The sequence below is a fragment of the Cryptomeria japonica genome, chromosome 3 (genome assembly GCF_030272615.1).
Source record: "Cryptomeria japonica chromosome 3, Sugi_1.0, whole genome shotgun sequence".
In the NCBI taxonomy this organism is placed as follows: Eukaryota; Viridiplantae; Streptophyta; class Pinopsida; order Cupressales; family Cupressaceae; genus Cryptomeria; species Cryptomeria japonica.
Window position 1 is genome coordinate 848,293,824 of NC_081407.1, and position 22,111 is coordinate 848,315,934.

A 22,111-nucleotide genomic window follows, 5' to 3' on the forward strand; every position below is an offset into this window, starting at 1 on the left:
ATTCAAAGTGTATGGTAGATGTGATTTTTCAACATTCCAGTAAGAATGGTAAATATGCTTTTGGAGGTTTTTTGCATCATCATATCAGATGACACTCAGGTTGAGTTTAAACTGTATTATGTCTCATTTCTTAGCAACTGTTTAACACAATATTTCTGCAGTCCATGTGTTGAATATTTTAGGTAGAAAATTCTGTAGACACTTTTGCATCAACATTTTGGATGACACTCTGTTTGCCATTGTCAGATGAGGCAATTTTCTCCTCAAACCACACAATTGTTTAACTTATTTTATTAACACTTTCATTTCTAAAATTGGCTGGTTGTTTTTCCGTACATCTTATGTGTTTGTGTTTCCTGTGAACATAGTTTTACAAGCTCATGCAGACACATACACACATAGTTACAACTTACAAGTATGCAAGCATGAATAGACAGGCAGATGAAATTCTTAGCCATATGGTTTATCAATTAACATTTTATTTTCTGTCAATATTGCTACATGATGGTTTGCTTATAAAATGTTGTCTCATTATGTCCAGGTGGGTGGAAGGAATGGTACCTGTGTTTACTCGAGCTGCCTGGCAGTGTACCTGGCACCTTATCCAGGTGTTTTGCTTTATCTTCGCAATGGCTTTGGCTAGCCTTTCAATCACATCTGTTGGAAATTGCAATAAACCATTTTGGTGTCTTGATTGATGTATATTGTTGGATGAATGGATGTTAATATCTGTGATCCTAGTATGTATCCCTTTAAATGATTTCTGGGTTTTGTTCAGTCTACTGTAACAAAAATAAAAAATGAGATTGCAAACAATTATTCTGTAGATAAATTATCACACTTTTAGTCGTGTTGAACAAACTGGTAGATGTTTTCAAATTATTGGTGATGTTTTGCAGTTAAATAATGTATCAGAAGATTGCAACTTAGCGGTTTCTAAACTCGATCTTTTTGACCTTTTGAAGACAATGTCATTCGGAAAGATACATCCATCCTCTTGGCTTCATGGCGGTTTTGATTTTTTGCATGTTGCATGCACGATGAGTACAGAAAAGGAATTTGAACACTGAGAAATTTGCATAGTTTAGAGGTGCACTATAGACTCTCAAAATGTAGTTTTGTCATTTAGTAAGTGTTGTTAGGCTAGGTTTTAAATCTCTCTTTCAAGGTCTATCCTTTTTGTTAAATACGATTCCCATTTCCAGTGGCAATGTACCTGTCTTTTCGTTGCTATAGTGGGTGCATGAGGTGTTAGTTATGTTAAGAGGAAGAAATAATATTATTTCAGAGCTCTCCATTGCACTGTAGTTTTTTCTTTTTTGAGCTGCAAATCCAGATGTATCAAAAGAGGTGAGTACAGTGTTGCATACGATAGAAAAAGCTATTGTGAAATTGGGGGTATGCAGATAATTTTCATTTATCTGAGATTGAAATCTGAAGTCTCGCATGAAGGTTCAGCCAGTGTGTAGGAAGTAATAGTTCCCAGAAATATGTGGCAGTTTCCTGGAGGATGAGCCCTTGTTTATGGTAATACCAACCCTTGTTGCATAAAATTCAGTGAGGCTGACAGAATTCAGGTGCAGGAGAAATTATATTACTAGGAATTTTTTATAGAGTTTAGCACGCTTTGAAGTCATCTAGGGGAGTAGTAATTAGAAATTACGTAGAATGTAGAAAAAGAGAGGGAGTGATGCAGCAGCAGAGCCACCTTTTTCTCCTACATGTGCATAATGAATGTTTAATCCAAGGCAATTTGGCTTTGAGAAACCTATAGAAGTTCTATGTGTTGATTTTATGGTAGTGCTCGTTAACCACATGCAAACATCAGATCTTTTGCTTTCCCAACCATAGACGATAAGCTCTTATCGTCACCCCCGAGCACACTACATGTCCTTCATGTTCTTGAATTCATGTCAGACCTATATATTACAAGTTACATATGAGTCTCCCTTTGTTGCAAGTTACATTTAATTTAATCACAAGTTACACACAAGTGGTTCGCCCAAATAGGGCCTGCCCCAAATTAGACTCATCCAAATGCCAAGGCCGACAAGCCACTTGGCATTTTGTGCACTAGGTCGGCCCTAGAAGGGATCCGACCTAGCTACACAACAACACTCCCTCTTAGCTACAGAGGATTCCTTCTGAATAACCAAGTCACATAGTGACTACCACCATGGCTACTCCCATGAATAATACGTTCACCATAGCTACTCCCAAAGGGTGAACAAGCACATCATGGAATTTCTTCCATGATACCCACCATGCCTACTCACATGAATAATATGTTCACCATAGCTAATCCCAGAGGGTGAACAAGCACATCATGAAAATTTCTTTCATGACACCCACCATGCCTACTCGTAGAGGGTGGAAGAGGGCTTTCACCTCAAACTTCTCCCAGAGAAGAGTGCATTACCACCATGCCTACTTGCAAAGGGTGGAACAAGGGCTCTGACCTCAGACTTCTACCAGAGAAGAATGCATATCCACCATATCTACTCACAGAGGGTGGAACGAGGGCTTTAACCTCTGACTTCTCCCAGAGAAGAATGCATCTCCACCATGCCTACTCGCATAGGGTGGATCCACCATACCTACTCGCAGAGGGTGGAATGAGGGCTTTAAACCTCTGACTTCTCCTAGAGAAGAATGCATCTCCACCATGCCTACTCGCATAGGGTGGATCCACCATACCTACTCGCAGAGGGTGGAACGAGGGCTCTAACCTCAGACTTCTCCCAGAGAAGAATGCATCTCCACCATGCCTACTCGCAGAGGGTGGATCCACCATATTACAATATTTAATTATATTTTAGTCACCTATATTTAGTTCCTTGTTTAATGGTCATTTAGCTTTTTAGTTAATTAGCTTTTAAGCTTTATTTAGCATTTAGCTTTTTCTTTTTAATTAATTAGCTTTTAACTCTTTAATCTTTTACTTTAACGTTATGTTCTAATTATAGAACATCGTCTTGTAACCTCTATATATACGTGTGTATATCGTTCAATGTAATCATCCGATTATTGAATCATTCATTCAATTTATTTTTCATGGTATTAGAGTGGGTCGATGAGATTTTTTAAAGTTTGGCGAACTTTTTAATAAAAAATCATGGCCTTCTTTCTGGAATATTTTCCAGATTTTTTTTAATTGTTTAAAAAAAAAAAAATGATTTTGCTTTTTTGAAGGCTTTTTTAGGGTTTCGAGGGTTTCTGGTTCGTGGGCGAATTTCTTTGTGCTAGGCAGCAGTTCATGTTTTTTTTAGTGTTCTGGAGATTTTCGGGCCTGCAATTTGGAGTTTTTTTTGTAGATTGAAAATTTTCCTAGGGTTTTTGCAATTTTCGACTAGGGTTTTGACCTTTTAGTTCAAGTCGAAATTTTATTTTTCTTGCAGATTCTTGGTGGGTTTTTCGAGACCTCAATTGGTTCGTCGTCAGATTTTTTTGGGTGCATCGTTTTCTATGCCTCAATTTTTGAGCCGTCGGATCTGTATTCTGTTTTTTAGATTCTTGGTGGGTTTTTCGAGAGCTTTTTTGAGTTGGTCTCAGATTTTTTTGAGGGCCTCGTTTTTCGTGCCTTGAATTTTGTGCCAGCAAATTTGCCTTGGAATTTAAAAACAGTTCACAATTTCTGCTATTTTTGTGGACGTTGGGATTTTTGCTGTTTTTTGGGCACCATTTATGTTGTTTTAAGTGTGTAGAAAATTTTAATTTCTAGGTTTCTTCCAAACCTCAAAATTCGTGCCTTAGAATTTGTGCCAGAATTCTCCTCCAAGGTTTTAGATTTTTTGTACAGCTACTTCTATTTTGATTTTTGAATCAGATTCTTTTGTCTCATGCTTTCACTAGGTTGACCTCGTTCAACCTTCATTTTTTGTGATGGCATCTTTGACCAACATCATGTTGGAACACAGTCAAAAGTTCAACAACTACCACAACACTTGGAAACAGTGCATGTTTCACGATATCTGAATATCGTTGCCTTGATCAGATTGATTTAGGCCAGACCTTGTCTTACAGATCCCAGGGTTTTCACGATTTTTTCCACAAAAAATCATGGGAGGGTTTTCACGATTTTTTCCTCAAAAATTGTTCGCAGGGTTTATAATTTTCCCTTAAAAATTATCTCATCTGTAATCCGCGATATTCGTTTAAGATTTTAGTTATCTGGGTTTTACCGTTTTAAATTCTCTTTTCAAGGGTTTCCCATTTCAGGGTTTGACGGTTTTTTCCTCAAAATCGTGCTTTGTTGCAGTTAGTTTGGGTCGCACCTGCCAAGGCGAACATCTGCAACCATGGTATCTTGCAGTCAGTTTTAGAGTTGATACTCTTCTGCAAAAGGGTTTGCCGATTTTCCTCAAAATCATGGTTTCAATTTTCAGTTTGGTTACCCAACGTTAGGTTGGATGGATTCTGGTATTCTTGGTCATTAACACTTTTCAGATCCAGGGAGGGTCTCCACTGTAGCAGAGTGTTCTTTTCATTTGTGATCAAAAGACCTGCAGTGTCTTCTGTAGGGTAGTTAGTAGATAGAATGACCATTAAGGGAGGGTATTAGAATATTTAATTATATTTTAGTCACCTATATTTAGTTCCTTGTTTAATGGTCATTTAGCTTTTTAGTTAATTAGCTTTTAAGCTTTATTTAGCATTTAGCTTTTTCTTTTTAATTAATTAGCTTTTAGCTCTTTAATCTTTTACTTTAATGTTATGTTCTAATTATAGAACATATTATAGAACATCGTCTTGTAACCTCTATATATACGTGTGTATATCGTTCAATGTAATCATCCGATTATTGAATCATTCATTCAATTTATTTTTCACACCATACCTACTTGCAGAGGGTGGAACGAGGGCTTTCACCTCAAACTTCTCCTAGAGAAGAATGCATTAACAAGGGATTGCACCTCGAACTTCTCCCTCGCAGAGAAGAACTCATTAACCAAATCTTCATGATGACGTGGCTCCCTCTAAAGTTGGAATATCAGGCTCCCTCTGAAGCTGGAATGTTAGGCTCCCTCTGAAGCTGAAATGTCAAGCTCCCTCTCAACCTTCTGACCTCTTCGTCCAAGGTTACTTCTGACGATATGTCAGACTCCCTTTGAATGCTGATTCTTCCTCAATGAAAAAAAGCAAGCAATCTTCCTTCCTTGAATGCAATCTCTGATTCGTCCCCATGGCTTCGATTAACAATCCCTATATAGCCAAGTCGAAGCGGAATAACATTTCCAAGAAAATTCCGAGCATCAGTTCCCCTGTCCATAATATCTAGCTTTGCTATCACACCTATTGTCTGAGACCCATCAGGGTCGACCATTCTTGCCATCTGAAGTGCATTTGAATTTGCCAAATCAGAGTTTGCAGGAGAAACAACTAGTATAATGCAAGTCGCATGCCTAATATAGGACAAAATCATTGTTCTGATTCTAGCTTCAATATCAGAAGGTTGATCACCCACCGGTACCCTTGTTATATCGGGTAGGTCAACCAAGGTTATATTGAGGACATGTGAATATATTTTCAGCCGGATTTGCTGGTACCCTTGTTATACCGGGTAGGTCAACCAAGGTTATATTGAGGACATGTGAATATATTTTCAGCCGGATTTGCTTATCAGATACACCCTTTCAACTTCTCTCTGTCTCAGCCTGAATCTCCGACCGAATGGTGGCGAAATAAAAATAAAAAAACGCTTGCCGGGGAGATGAAGAAATTCACCCCATTCGTAGGCGAAGGCATCTTTGTTGTCTTTGACTTTCCGGGGGCCAGGAATTTGAACGAGCTGAAGGATGAGGGGGCGGCGAGTGCAAATATCAGGGCCATGCGGAAGAAAGTCGCGGCCAACCAGAGCCTACAGAATGCTCGACTTGCCGTTGCTTTGGCTTCCCACCACTGCCACCTAAGGCAAATCAATGGAGGAGGCGCTTCCTAGCTGTGCAAATATGTCCTGTAGTCTGTTAACTACGGGTATGACCGCTTGCCCCAAATTAGACTCATCCAAATGTGAAGGCCGACAGGCCACTTGGCATTTTGTGCACGAGGTCGACCCTAGAAGGGATCCGACCTAGCTACACAACAACACTACTCTTGGGAGTGAATTACTTTATTATTGGGAGCTATCAAGATATAGGTTCTAATATGAGATGGGTCTTAAATCCATTTGAATGAAAGCATTGTCCTACATGGCTAGGCTTCAGCATTTTCAACTTACATACCCCTTCCAAACATTCATTCTTTGCATTCATCTTGGGCTTATGATCACCCTTAGATACCCCTTATTCATGTTAAATTTTAACAGTTAGAAATACGTGGCGTTTTGTATTTATTCACTTAAGTTATAAGTCTATGCAGGCATAGAATTCTGGCATCAAAGTCCTATGGTATCCAACTTTGTAATAACCAAAGTGCTGAAGCTTTTCCAACCAAATAATGGCCACTCTAATATGCTCCCAAAATTCACTAACAATTCCCCTCATCTATGACAAGGTTCTTTAATTTGAATTTTTCAATTCTATGGAAGAATGGCACTATCCCGCTTGTGATAGTTCGGAGGGATTTGCAAGTCTGACTTTATCTGATTTGAGTCATAGCTGCTTCCCCTTTCCAGGTATATGCTCCACTGTATATCCCAAAAAATTATTACATTGCACTCCAAAAATTGCAAGATATACCATATGCTGTACTGAGCTGATCAAGGTGATTCTGAATAATATCTTAGGGCTGTCCGTTTACCTTGTCTAACCATCTTATCAGTGCTCATGGAAAAAGTTAGAACCATTTGAATTCTGACTTAATCCTCCCTAGTTTTAGGGTTGTCCATTTACCTTGTCGAACCTTCTTAGCAATGCCCTTATCATGGAAACTTTCTATCATATTTTAGAGAATTTTTTTTGATGTTAATCTTGTGCCACCATCAAACAACTTTTGTTGTAAGAACTTTGTGTGAATTTTAGTAGAGAGTATAGCTCAGAACCTTAATACTAAAACCTTTTTGTGCATTTCTTGTTTTCAATATATATATCTTATAGCTCAGAACCTTTTTCATTGCATTTCTGGTTTTCTGAGAAGCCCTGGGATCATAAAGTAATTTTGAGGCCCGGTTTCAGTTATCTTGTCAGAAACTATTTTTTAGGCCTAGCATCAGTTATCTGGCCTGTGGTATTTTTAGACTGACTTGGTGTGGTACAACTTTCAATTTTTACATCATTATCTTACTATCTTATTGAAGCAAATTCCTCTTATTTATAATTTGGATGGCATTTGCTTATCCCTAGTGTTTTCAGGATTCCGAGTTTAGGTTTATATCATTGTCTTGTTATTTGTGTGAATCCATTATTTTTATTATTGGATATCTAGTGCTTATGTGTATTGTTGTACACACATCTGAGTTTGTTGTCAGATTGCATTGAGAATGGCTTCATAAATATACAACGAACTAACAGAGTTAATTATTGCTAACAACTTTCTTGGGCGCTTGAGTAGTCACTTCTTTAATGTGATTGGTGTCCCCATTTAGGAAGGGGTACAATATGAAAGTTGGCAATAGTTTAAATAACATAAGAGAAATTTAAATATATTTTGAATTTTCAAGACAAAAAAACTAACTGTGCTTTTTGGCAGTAGAATGTTTATTCATGTGAGGATTTGTTTGTGCAGAATGATCTCATTCATGGTTGGGGGATGGATATGAAGCTTGGATATTGCGCAAAGGTCTGCTTCCTATATTATTGTTATTGCTTGATTCTACTTGATTAGATTAGTCATGAATACTGTTGTGGTACATTGTGGCCTTTAGCTAAAGTTTTGTTCTCATATCTGTATTTGAAGATTTCAGGTTTATCTTTTTAATATCAATATTTTGTTCTTTACATCTTTACATCTTAACAAAACCTTTTGCGTGGGCTCGCCGCGCGTTTGTATGGTCCGGAGAAGCTTACTTATCCTATAGTTTGGCGGCTCTCTCTGTCTTTGGTTTCATTGCTTGTTGTTTTGTTTGGTTTAACAATACAGCTTATCCCAGTGAATTCTATGGACCTACCGGCCCAGAGGCCTCTCAAGCACAAGCATTTACTTTTCTAGTTAGAGACCAACGTCTTGGAGCTAGTGTGGGGTCTGCCCAAGGGCCTACTGGTTTAGGTAAATAATAAATATCTTATGCGTTCTCCTACTGGAGAAATTATTTTTGGAGGGGAAACGATGCGTTTTTGGGATCTTCGTGCTCCCTGGTTGGAACCTCTAAGAGGTCCTAATGGTTTGGACCTGAGTAAGCTGAAAAAAGACATACAACCTTGGCAAGAACGACGTTCAGCAGAATATATGACTCATGCTCCTTTAGGTTCTTTAAATTCTGTGGGTGGTGTAGCTACCGAGATTAATGCGGTCAATTATGTCTCACCTCGAAGTTGGTTAACATAATGGTTTCCATGGATTTGATTCATTTATTTAAAACAGTTTAATGTGCATAGTCTATCAATTTAAAGAAATTAAATATTAACTTTTTCTATATTTGGAGGTGTTATTTCATTAAACATGGTTGGACAAAATATTTGAGTTAGCTAGAACACACATCTAGCTTTTTTGAATTCCTAATTATAGGTAGATATATTGGACAACAACATGCTTGTTTTGCTTTCTTCATCGATGAAACTGAGACACTTAAGTTGATTTAATTAATTTACTATATTTTCAATTTAATACAGTTAGTAAGGCTTATGAAGAAGCCATTTGGTCTTCATCGATAATGATAAAAATCAAAATTTAAATAAATAATGAAATCTTTATGTATTGAATAGCTTTGGTTATAGACTATGATACTTTTAAATCCATTTTGTTTAATTTTACTACAGAAACTCTCATATGTCACATTGGAGTCGATAAGATTTTAGCCATTGTTGCTCTGCACTTTTCAAATTCATATTTCTTTTTTAGTTCTAACTTAAACTAATGCTTGGATATTTCAGGGAGACCATACAAAGAATATTGGGGTGATTGACAGTGAATTCGTTTTTCACCAGGGAATACCATCATTAGGAGGGCCTTCTGCTAACAAGGTTGATATGTAACTTCAACTTGACATATTCTTTTTGGAAGTGTTCTTTGGCAGTTTTAATAGAGAATATGAATGTGATTGCATAAAATATTTTGTTTATGTTATTGAACAGATATGCATGATTCAGCTTGATTGTTTCTTTCAATATAAAAACTGTATCAAAAAGAGCTGATGTAAATTAATAGTAAAACTTTGATGTGCAAGAACCTGAAAAAATGAAAAGCATTCATAATCAACAAAAACCACCTTTTACGTAATATGGGGTTAATGTGGGCTTAAATTGTAGTTTTTAGAACTTCACTATTATTCATAGAATATCAATGCAATATGAATAAATAAAGTAGCTCCTTCTCACAACAACTAAATCCATTGAAGTTTTGAACCCTTAATTTTGAGGTCATTTGTAATTTGGACTTAAATTCAAGAGTTTCACACCATTCTGTCCTGTCATAGCATTCGTTGAATTTAATCTGGCAAATGTAAATATAACCTAAAAAAATTGTTTCACTTTGCTCTTAAGTTTTTATGGAAATGGGCTTAGGGTTTTTTATCCAGTTTAGGTTCAGATACAGTGCCAAGATAACCTTGGCTTCACTCAAGGACCAGCCTAGGATTTCCTGATTGTTTTCCATGTTTGAGTGGCCCTGATAAATTAATGTGTGCATGCTATTGTTGTCTGCAGTGCAAGTGGTAGTAATGGTGATTGGTCACAAAGGAGAACCGTGTATATTTTGAAGAAAGTCGAGATCCAAGTTCCAATTGCAGGTTTTAGAGGCACAGATCTGTGTTTCCATTGTAGATGGCACTGAAGGGAAGGGAGGGGGGTTTCTTAAATATAAGTGTCATTAGCTTGTTCATTTTGTCGAGTATTGACTTTTTACTACACTTGAGCTGTAATCTTAATTTAGTTGTGTCCTTTGTCTATAGTTTGGAATGATAACAGCACCTCAATTATATTTATGTTTACCTTATTTTCCCTTTCTGGTCTTTCTATTTGATCCCCCTCTAACAGTACTTCACTCCCAATTTTCAGAACTGATTAGCTAAGCAGCGCAATTGTGCTGTGCCCCTTTTCCGTTGATTCCAGGTACAAATCGTACCCGAATCGGATTCGGAGGCAAATTGCCTATGGGTATGCTTAGGGTTCACTTTTGGACTGCCAAAATGCTTCTGGGAACAGGTTTTCATTTCCAGTCAATTCTGGTTGTGACGTGGTGAATCTAGAACGATTCCAGCACCATTTTGACTGCCGAAATGCATCCGGGAACAGATTTCATTTCCAGAGGCAAATCACCTATGGGTATGCATTCTGTACCCATGTACTCTTACCCAATACCCAATTCGGCAACTTAGCTGATTAGGGTTGCAGAAGCTTTTGCCTTATACAGATTTTAGAGATCATAGAGATTTTTGTTGGCTCTTGGATATGGTAGTCTGGAGTGAGGAGGAAGTGGACAGAGCAACTAGATTATGGAATGGTTGATGCATGTTCTATTCATAAGTGAACTTGCCATGGTTTCCGTGCATTGATCGTGCTTGTTAACAAATGAACGATAAATCCTATATATATTTATATTAATGAATATTAGTTGAATTTAATCACAATTTCTTTCTGGCAAAAATTATCTTTGCTAACTTGATCTGAATTTTATCTTTGCAAAACACGAATATGAAAATCAACCTTGTGACAGATTCTAGCAGTATGTGGATGTGCTAACAACTGCATCTTCTACATTTTTTCTCGAACTATCTATCACTGCAATCCGATTAGATTACACTCATCAGTTTTGGGCACTATTTATAAGTAGGATATCTATGCACTGAATGTCAAAATGCAAATCCAACGACAAGTTGATCACTTAAATTTTATCCTAGATGACTGACTCTACAATATCCACCCCGAAGTGCTGCTGGGGCTTGACTGTCAATTTTTTCACACTTTGCAAGTTGTTATTCTTCAATACTAATATACCGTCTCCATATCTTTCAAAAAAAATATATTGAGATAAACAAATTACTCTTTATTTTCTATTGTAATATCCTTTTTCTTCAATTTTTGAGTAGTCAACAATATGTGAATTTTAAAATGGGATGTATCTAACTGTTAAACATGTTTTGGAAATTCAAACAATCACCCTTGTAAAATCTCGTCCATTATGTTTTATTGTAGCGAGACCGTTATGTGCAGATGGATTTGCATCACCACCTTTACTTGGCTTACATGTCTAAGGCTTGCACATGTTCCTCTCTATGTAAATTTTAATTCCTCAATCTGAGTTCATATTATTGCAAGAGATGTTGTAGAACCTTCTATATTTAAGTACCAATTAAGATTAAAATGGAAGATGTGCTTCATACATAGGACAATGCTGTTTATGGATATTTTGCAGGGTTACATGGGGATACATCCCCACCCCCTCAGCGTCCTCAGTAAAGGGGGACAACAGGGGATGTCAGCTGGCTCTCCCATCACTTGGGAAACTGGGAAAATGTCCATGGGGGCCTAACATCCATGGGATGGCTGGGATGGGATGCCCCTCAATTGTCTTGGGGATGATCAGGCATCTGTCTGGTGATCTGAAGTTTTTTTAACAAAAAAAATAATTCTACTGGATAAAGATCAAATGTATGATTGCATATAATTGTTGAAAACATTTGAATGACTGCATACAACTGTAGAATAGAAGTTTAATGACAACACACATTTCTTACTTTTTTGATTAATAGGAAATTGTGTGATCACATGCAACCATGGCAAGAAAATTTACATTTGTAGAATAACTGCATACAACTATGGTATGAAACTGTCACCCTGTTGGGCAATTTTATCTTAGTTGAATTTAGACTATTAGACTCTCTCTCTCTCTCTCTCTCTCTCTCTCTCTAATTTGATATTCAATGTAACATGTCCATTGATTCAAGTATAGCCGCTATAACACAACTAGGAAATTCCTGATCTCATTGTTCAATATTTTTATTGCAACTTTCTCTCTCTCTCTCTCTCTAGTCTCATTTTATAATTTGGCTGTTCTCTTACAACTGTATGCAAGATAAAATTGCCCAACAGGGTGACAGTTTCATACCATAGTTGTATGCAGTTATTCTACAAATGTAAATTTTCTTGCCATGGTTGCATGTGATCACACAATTTCCTATTAATCAAAAAAGTAAGAAATGTGTGTTGTCATTAAACTTCTATTCTACAGTTGTATGCAGTCATTCAAATGTTTTCAACAATTATATGCAATCATACATTTGATCTTTATCCAGTAGAATTATTTTTTTTGTTAAAAAAACTTCAGATCACCAGACAGATGCCTGATCATCCCCAAGACAATTGAGGGGCATCCCATCCCAGCCATCCCATGGATGTTAGGCCCCCATGGACATTTTCCCAGTTTCCCAAGTGATGGGAGAGCCAGCTGACATCCCCTGTTGTCCCCCTTTACTGAGGACGCTGAGGGGGTGGGGATAATGTATCCCCATGTAACCCTGCAAAATATCCATAAACAGCATTGTCCTATGTATGAAGCACATCTTCCATTTTAATCTTAATTGGTACTTAAATATAGAAGGTTCTACAACATCTCTTGCAATAATATGAACTCAGATTGAGGAATTAAAATTTACATAGAGAGGAACATGTGCAAGCCTTAGACATGTAAGCCAAGTAAAGGTGGTGATGCAAATCCATCTGCACATAACGGTCTCGCTACAATAAAACATAATGGACAAGAGATTTTACAAGGGTGATTGTTTGAATTTCCAAAACATGTTTAACAGTTAGATACATCCCATTTTAAAATTCACATATTGTTGACTACTCAAAAATTGAAGAAAAAGGATATTACAATAGAAAATAAAGAGTAATTTGTTTATCTCAATATATTTTTTTTGCAAGATATGGAGACGGTATATTAGTATTGAAGAATAACAACTTGCAAAGTGTGAAAAAATTGACAGTCAAGCCCCAGCAGCACTTCGGGGTGGATATTGTAGAGTCAGTCATCTAGGATAAAATTTAAGTGATCAACTTGTCGTTGGATTTGCATTTTGACATTCAGTGCATAGATATCCTACTTATAAATAGTGCCCAAAACTGATGAGTGTAATCTAATCGGATTGCAGTGATAGATAGTTCGAGAAAAAATGTAGAAGATGCAGTTGTTAGCACATCCACATACTGCTAGAATCTGTCACAAGGTTGATTTTCATATTCGTGTTTTGCAAAGATAAAATTCAGATCAAGTTAGCAAAGATAATTTTTGCCAGAAAGAAATTGTGATTAAATTCAACTAATATTCATTAATAATTGTGATTAATAATTTTTGCAATGTGAGAGAGAGAGAGAGAGAGAGAGAGAGAGAGAGAGAGAGAGTCTAATAGTCTTTTTATTCTATCCTTTGCGTAACATCCAGGCTCTCTCATTGCACATTTGTTCGTTGAAGAGTCGCCTATGATGGCATCGGAGAGATGCACTTGCTCTATTAAACTCCAGATCTCGGGCCAGTTTGAAGCCAGGCTAAGTCCTGTTTCAGATCCCCTGTGGGGCAATCTAGGGTCCTGCAAAATGACCTGTTAAAATAATCAGCTGATTAATTGAGGCTGCATTTCCATGTACAAAGAAAATTGTATAACTATTTGCTGTGATGCTCCCAATGTCATGCAAATAATGAAAATGGTCTCTCAAACAGCTGGAAAATTCCAGCCATGCATCCTATTTTCTGTGTCTTTTTTCCAACAGAGGATCATCAGAGATTCAGATATCAAATATTGAAAATTTCAAGACATTGATATGTTTCCTCTGCCAAGTTTGCCTGCTTTATGAAAGAACCATAAGACTCTGATTGCTCATTATATTAATTTAAACATGAACAGTGAATATCTGTCATGACATTTGAGTCCGACAAATTGACATTGAAGTGGTATCTTTTAATTTTATGTTGGTTTTGTGTATTATATGCATTTTATGTGGTGGTATATGGAATTTAATTCTTGTTTTTAGGCTGTAACTATGTATATTTATTACTTTTATCTGTTTTTCGTATGGGTGACCCAAAAAAGCCTAAACTAAATTGTCTTATTAGTGTACCTGCTGAACTGGTAACTTAGAAGGGATGTGTTGAGAAGTTTAGAGAAGTCAAGCAAACTGGACTAAGTTTTGGAAAAAGTATTTGACATCAATGAACTGGGGAGCACAGAGGAAATAAGAGGAATCTTGACTTTATTTTCTTCAAACATGATAAACTTCAAACTGTGTTTTTCAGCATTGCCCAAAATAGATTATACAAATCTAATTTTCATATATTTATTAGCTAATACTGAAATTCTTTTTGTTTTCTATGTTAAGCAATGCCATCCTTTATTTATAGTCCTAAATGAATCTGTTGGAAGCATTTTGAACTTTTGACTGTACTGTGCAATATTTTTTTCACTGGTCTGACACATAATATAATGTGTACACTATACATATTCGCATTCCTAACACATCTATTCTGAACAAATGACATGCAGAGTTCTCTTGCAATTGCACCTGCACAACGCTCTAACACAAAGGTATGAATTGTAATATACTTTTAACAAGATTTGTACATATGTATTCAATGTGATCTTAAAGTTTCTGGTCATAAGCCTGGACCAATGTACACTTTACATTGTCAATAATTATTCTTTTCAGTGTATTTGTTAGTTAACATATTTTGCTATTGTCAAATGCATTAGTTTGAGCCATTCTCAAACATTTTAGTATTTTATTCTGCAGGCAACGAGTTGGGCAAAAGTTGACCACAGATCTGAGGTGGGTAATATCTTGTATATCGATTTTTTATTTTCTTTTATGTCAAAAACAGGCGTAATGCTCCGAGGTTCCAAAATTTCCTTAAAGATGCTTTATTGATATAGACTAAAATGTTTTTTGAAAATTCCAAGACACGAGCAAGGAGATCTGCTTCTTAAATATTCGTTTGCTATGTGTGTGTCATGAAGACAAAAGAATCCCACACACTTCTCAAGTCTTTGTTTGCCATGTGTCATAAAGATGTGATCTATTCAGTTCTTATATCTCTGTATGCGATGTCCTCCTGATGTTTCATAAGGAGGATGAAGGAGTCCCACACCACTTCTTATGTCTGTGTCATAAAGATATGACCCACTCTGTTGTTCAAATATCTATATGCGACCTTCCACAAGGAGGCAACTGACAGACTGATTGTGGGGTACAAGAAAAATGTTACCCCTACTTGGAACATGCTGGCTATCATTTTTTCTTCTTTGAATGTGAAAAAACATTATGTTTGTTCATCCTTTCGAAAACTAAAGTAGCCATTTCATTGCATGGCCAAACTAATATATGGCCAGGACAACGGTTGTAGAAGTTAAAGAAACCATTGTCCACCCCACCACCATACAGAATAAGTGGCCTTTGGGTGAAGCTAAGGGTGGTTAATTTTACATTTGTTATGTCACCTAGAAGTCATGAAACTAGGGCAAATCAATTGTACTCGAGGAAGTTGAACAGATTCATTTACAATTGGATTCAAGAAACATGATATTTGTTTCATAAAACTCTTTTTTTTTTAATTTTTTAATTTTTGTGTTTCAAAAAATTATTACCCATAAAACCAAGAAGGTAGGATAGCAAAATGTCTGTGTTTTCTGGTGAGGCCAAAAAGGTAGGATAACAAAATGTTACCCAACAACTAACGAGTAAACAAAATGGACAAGACAAACTTATGCATGAAAATTTACCCAAATAAATTCACATCTGCCACTTCTTATCTGTGCTTTTCATGTTGTTGCATAATTGTTACCCAATATCGGTGCCCTCATACCAGTTGTAATGGTATTTGCTAACATTTTACAACCGGAAACACAGTTCCAATAAAGCAGTAGCAATGTATACCTATGAAACCAGGGGACGCGTCCCCTACCTGAAAATCCCCGTCCCAGTCCTGGGGATGTTTCGGGGACTTGGGGACGGCCAGGGGACGTCCCCCCCTCCGTCCCCAAATTGTCAGAATTTTGAGGGGACGTCCCCGAAACGGGGGGACGGATTGGGGATGGCTAGACGTCCCCCACATCTAGAGCTAGGGAAAAATATTAAAAAAAAAGTAGTATTTTCAATTTTTTTTTAATTTTTCTAACATGGGCCCTCTATATTGAAAAAATTTAAAAAACGACTATCAATTTTTTTATTATTGAATTTGAATAGTTATGAAATCAAAATACGACTATCTATATTTTATTATTTTTCTAACATGGGCCCTCTATCAAAAATTAAAAGGCAACATTAAATTTATTAATTCATATCAAATATTTATAAAATTAAATTAATTCATATTATAAATTTTAAAATTTATAAATAGAAAATAAATTAAATAATAAATCTTATACTTTGCTTTTTAGTATTTACTCAGTACTATTTTGATTTCCATATCACAATTGACAATGAAACAATATGGCAGCAGTGTGGCCTTTCGGCATTTTGTATGTTATTTCTTTAATATCTATTATGATATGCATATTGACAATGTGAATGAATTGAAATTCTGAATTATGAGTGCATATTGAGTATTGAGTCTATTGATAATGTGTTGTATGTTCGATGCTTGCATTCTAAAATGTTTTCATAGTATCATACACATGCTATATCCATGTTTTCATATGATTATAATGTATAGATGCATGCTTTATCCGTGTTTTCATATGAACATTTAGAATTTTCTTATATATTTTAAATTTTCCCTATATTTTATTCTACAACTACAAGCCTGGACTGGGATGATTAAACAAGCCGTCCCCTCGTCCCGGAAACTTGGGGTAACGTAGATGTATACAGATACAGTAACAGAAAATAGAGTAGAAATAAGCATATCTGGATTGATTGATGAAGGGAGAATGCTGAATTACAAAAATAAGAAAGGAAAGCCACTTCCAAGGGAACAATCTACGAAAAGAGGTAGGCTGACTCATGGGATATCTGTGTCCTGAGTTGGCTGTTGATAATCTCATCATATGCAATGACACAAAGTGTTAGGGTTGTACAATCACTTACTATGCTATCTCCATTAGTCTCAAGTCTAAATATGTACATTTGCAAGACCGATCTAACAATAGGGAATGGAATTCACAAAGCTCAAGGCTCAAATCATTTAGGTTTCTTCTTGTTGGTTATAGAAGTTTGTAATCGATATTCCGTGTCAAATTATTTCTCGTGCTGACCAAGCTATGTGGTTTTTGCATGCATCTCGTACTATGCCGATGCCCTATGTCTTCTTTTTCTTAACCTCAAATCTGTATTGTGATATTTACTTAATTCTTCCTTATCCTGTCTTGTCCTTTAGTGTTATCTTCTGAAAGTTGGCATAACAAATATTTTGTGTTTTATTTATAGTACCAATTTTTCATCTTCATTTGTGAGCGGAAAATATGCATTACACTGTAACTTTGGACTAACTTTTTTATTCAATTGCATGGCTGGCAGATACGAAGGCAGTCTTCGGCTGAACTGGAAATTTTTCGGCGACGTTGGGATCAAGCTGTGAAAGAAGACAAGAATTGGGTGGATCCATTTGAACGTTTGAAGAAACCCAACAGACCTCTCTATAAGAAATCCATTCTGCGACGGAAACAGCCCAATAAGTGGCATGGTTAATGATGGTTGCAACCAATACTTTTCACGCCAATGCCATTTCCTTCAATTAGCATTCGTAACCCTGCGATGCTGGTCTAATTATCGGCTTTTTCATCTTTTGTCCTCTTCATGGAAATGAGTTAGTGGGTATACTGTCTCATAACGATTTCACCTCGTGAGTATTTTACGTGGATGAAAATGCTCTCATAAGGCTAGGTGAATGTATTATTATTCATTCATTCTTATCTGACTGGTTCTTGCCTATGACCCATAGTATTGGATCAGCTGTCATAAATGCAATTTAAATTGCCCGATTCTTCATCGTTTTGCTGTTTTTAATGTAATTTAATTCAATTGGTTGTATGACTCGTTTGATGCTCTTCGAGGAATAGGGTTTTGATTTGTATACAGGCAATTTGGTCCACACTTAAAATCGCCTTTCTCATGGTTGTCTTCATTTTCAAGTTAAGATGATTAGAAAGCCAAGGAATTTTGAAAAATATAGCTTTTCCATTTCCTTAATATTCCTAAACTTAAGATCTTTTTCCTAATAGATTCAACATGGATTACTTATTTTTTGTCTATAGAAATGACATCTTCAAGATTTTGGTTATTAAACTTCTTGCCTCAATTAAGATATCTAATTTCTTCAACGGCGAAAGATTTTTGTCGAGTTTCATGGTATGGGTTTGCATTTGCTCCTCCAAAGATTCAAATGGATTTGCATGGGAAAATTAAAAAAATGTTTTGGTGTGATTTCCATCGTTCATTTGGACATATAGTCCGACATCATTTGGATCTTTTAATGGATTCATCCTCATCACGTATTCATAGTCTCCGCTTCGATTAGGTGTTTTTTGTTTATCATCGCAACCGATAACGTATCTGTGTGCACACGATCAATAGATTTCCGTTCATGAAGTCGGGAATTGTCAATCAGCGAAAAGACAATCAAAAACCTTTTGTTGATTCTTGATTATACACTCATCTTTTTGATACATCATCACTTCTTGAATCCATGAATACACATGATGGAGATCCTCATGCATCGATCAATGACCAACACTAAGTTGGCCTTGTAACTTGCAAAGGTCTAATATCTATTTTTAAACGAGCCAGATGCCTTGTGTCTAGAATAATGGTTAGATGATCATTCCTATAATTTGGATATATTTCCTTTTTTTTCATTCTATTCTTTTAGGGCATTAATGATCTCTGGCTGAGTGCAATGTAACCATGTGTCATAGGGACAGATTGGAGATCACTGCCAACATAGTTTCATTTGTTTAGGGCCTCTCTTAAAGTTTGTTGACATCTTTTAAGCTCCCAATCAATGAGATATATAGTCCTCAGAAGTCATAAGAGCTGCCATAGTCTCAATGTCACTAAGATCTTTTGCTTGGTGGATTTTGAGCCTTTGCCTTCTCTCCAATCCAATCAAAGGTTGCTAGAGGTTCACCCAAAAGTCTTCATCTTCAAAGGAAGAACATCAACCAGGAATATCGACCAACCTAGAATTGAGTACCATTTATAATGATATGATTGCTGAAATGCCTTAGGATAACCATATATTTGAGAGAAAATATTTAAAGTGCATGAAATAATCATAGAATCATATCTAGTGTGATCATTTTTTTGAGGGTGGATATGATTTCTTAAAGAGTGTAGGTTGGAAGTAATCATCGTGATCTAAGGTTACAATGCTAGTCTGATTCACTATTGGAACAGTGTGTATAAAATTTGTAGTATGCGTATGAATAAGTAGCTTGGATATTGGAAAGCCTAGGGTATGCTTGAATAGTTTGCATGTAGTTTCTAGTCAACTCTTATGCTAAGTTAGTCTTAAAGAGGGATGGCATAAGAGCAAAATAGTAGAAAGTCATGCAATAGTAGGGGGCATCTCTCAGCTAAAGAAGAGATAAAAAGAATTGAGGCCTCAATAGAGAAAATTGGTGGATAGAAGCCCATACAAAACATGTCACCATCATGATGGAGGATAAGACGAAACAAATATTTGCTCGAGGATTAGGAATATATAATATATACTTAGTAGTTTATCATAGTAAGTCTTGTCATCTCTCACCTAAAGAAGAGAAAAGAAGAATTCAGACCTTGTTGGCTTAAATAGAGAAAATTGGTGGACAAAAAAACAGCCCATAGAAAACATGACATCCTCATGATGGAGGATAGTAAGTATATTGGCAGATTAAAAAAGCCCATAGAAAAAATGACATCCTCATGACGGAGGATAGTAAGTAAATTGGCAGATGATTTTTAAGATGAAACAAATATTTGTTTGAGGATTAGGAATATATAACATATACTTGGCAGTTTATCATAATAAGTGTTGTCATCTCTCACCTAAAGAATTGAAAAGAAGAATTAAGGCCTTGTTGGCTTCAATAGAGAAAATTGGTGGACGAAAGGCCATAGAAAAACATGACATCCTCATGACGGAGGATAGTAAGAAGAATTAAGGCCTTGTTGGCTTCAATAGAGACAATTGGTGGAAAAAAGGCCATAGAAAAACATGACATCCTCATGACGGAGGATAGTAAGATTATTTGTTCGAGGATTAGGAATATATAACATATACTTAGTAGTATTTGTTCGAGGATTAGGAATATATAACATATACTTAGTAGTATTTGTTCGAGGATTAGGAATATATAACATATACTTAGTAGTTTATCATATTAGGACCATAACAAAAAAAGGCCGCCAAACTTAGAGAGTAGTATTTGTTCGAGGATTAGAAACATATAACATATACTTGCTAGTTTATATTTTTAGGACCATAACAAAAAAAGGCCAAACTTAGAGGTATTGGACATGGTGGAAGGGCACACCATGACTTTACACAGAGCCTAACATATGGTTTCACCATAAGCATGTACCTATGACATTTAATACTCAAGAACACTACATTGAAGTTGGTTGAAGTGCAATCTTGTATCTCCTAAAATGTGTTTAACCTTTGCTTTTTTTTTTTTTTTAATGCTTGCTTATTTTTAGGCTTCCACTTTCAAAGTTCTACTCCATATAATGTGGAGATTACCCTTTTGTTCTTTAATGACCAAAGAGAGCTTCATAGTATTAGGTTGAGTTGAGTTTTCTCTATTGATGATTCAAATTGGTTTGTGGGGGAAAATTCAAAGTTCATTTTGTGTGAATTCTACCTTTGCTTAGACATTTATATTCAAGAGTTTATTAACATTGCTTGCATCTTCCAGTAAACACATTGTCATTACATATTGGCAATGCCTCCCTTGGCCAAGGATTCAAGTTAATTATTTGAGTTGTACATTTTATTAGTGATTATACAACCAATGGATTTCCCTTCGTTCAAGTGTTCATGTTTATCTCTTAAGTCAAAAACTACTGATTTGTGCAAAGGGGGATGCAAACCTTTTGATGAATCTTTTGATTAAGCATTTTTCTTTTTTGTTATGTCTATAATTTTATTTCATCAAATACACAATAATCCTACATGTCCATCAATTGAAAGACAATATTGAATCAACCTAACAACTTGTGGAGGTCTCAAATCTTCTCAAATGAGTATGCTGCATCCAAATATCTAGAGTAAAGATCAATGGCGGTTGGATCATTCTTCAATTGATACATCAAACATTTGTAAATGAGTAGAAAGTTACCTAGTGTTACCTACATTTTTATACTCAACATTCAAACATGTTGGCAAATCAATGATCTATGATCAAGCATACTTCAACCACATGTAAAAAACATACTTAATAGTCAATATCAATTAGTATTTTTTATTATGATTGGTGAATCACTTGTGTAGTTTACCAACATTCATTGAAGCTTTGAATTAGGGAGATGTGGTTGTCCCAACTAACAAATCTTTGATCCTCAAAGATAATTATATAGTTCACATATATAACATCACTGCGATGTTTTCATTAGCTAGATTATGAATCTTTTCTTTCTTCTTTAACTAATCATAGGCTTATAGTGCAAAGGAAGAACATTTACCATGAATGCTTGCCTACCTTCCAAAATAAAGTGGCTATCATAATGATTTGATTATCATAATAACTCTCAATAACTAATTATTTGAATAGAGAAAAAAACCATATTTAATGTTTTCTCTACTATTTTATAGTTAAAGAAGCTATGACACTATGGATTAAAAAAACTTCAAGGTTAGATCTAATTTCTTCCCGGCTTTGAGACAAACGAAATTAATGTAAGAGCAAGGAGAGTATTAATGAATATTGTAGACACCCAAAATTGTCATGTCTAATTAAATAAATATTTTATTTATTTAATTATCTAAGCTTAATTCTTCTATTAATTAAATAAATCTTTATTTATTTAATTAATTCATTTATCCTCTTTTAGCCTTATTTCTCATTTAAAAATACATTTATTTATTTAAATTATCCTTTTCCTAAATT

At 35.7% G+C, this 22,111-nt stretch overlaps 1 protein-coding gene across 6 annotated transcripts in view; it reads left to right on the forward strand.

Annotated features, from left to right (window-relative positions):
- Positions 1 to 18,010, forward strand: part of LOC131033634 (uncharacterized) — a 30,379-nt gene extending 12,369 nt beyond the window's left edge. For all 6 annotated transcript variants that reach the window (XM_057964886.2, XM_057964889.2, XM_057964887.2 and 3 more), the window contains 6 exons: positions 542 to 608; positions 7,663 to 7,716; positions 8,967 to 9,056; positions 14,570 to 14,611; positions 14,817 to 14,852; positions 17,538 to 18,010. In XM_057964886.2, coding sequence (XP_057820869.2) covers positions 542 to 608; positions 7,663 to 7,716; positions 8,967 to 9,056; positions 14,570 to 14,611; positions 14,817 to 14,852; positions 17,538 to 17,708 — 460 coding nt within the window. In that variant the 3' untranslated portion in view covers positions 17,709 to 18,010. The remainder of the gene's footprint in view (positions 1 to 541; positions 609 to 7,662; positions 7,717 to 8,966; positions 9,057 to 14,569; positions 14,612 to 14,816; positions 14,853 to 17,537) is intronic.
- Positions 18,011 to 22,111: the final 4,101 nt, after the last annotated feature.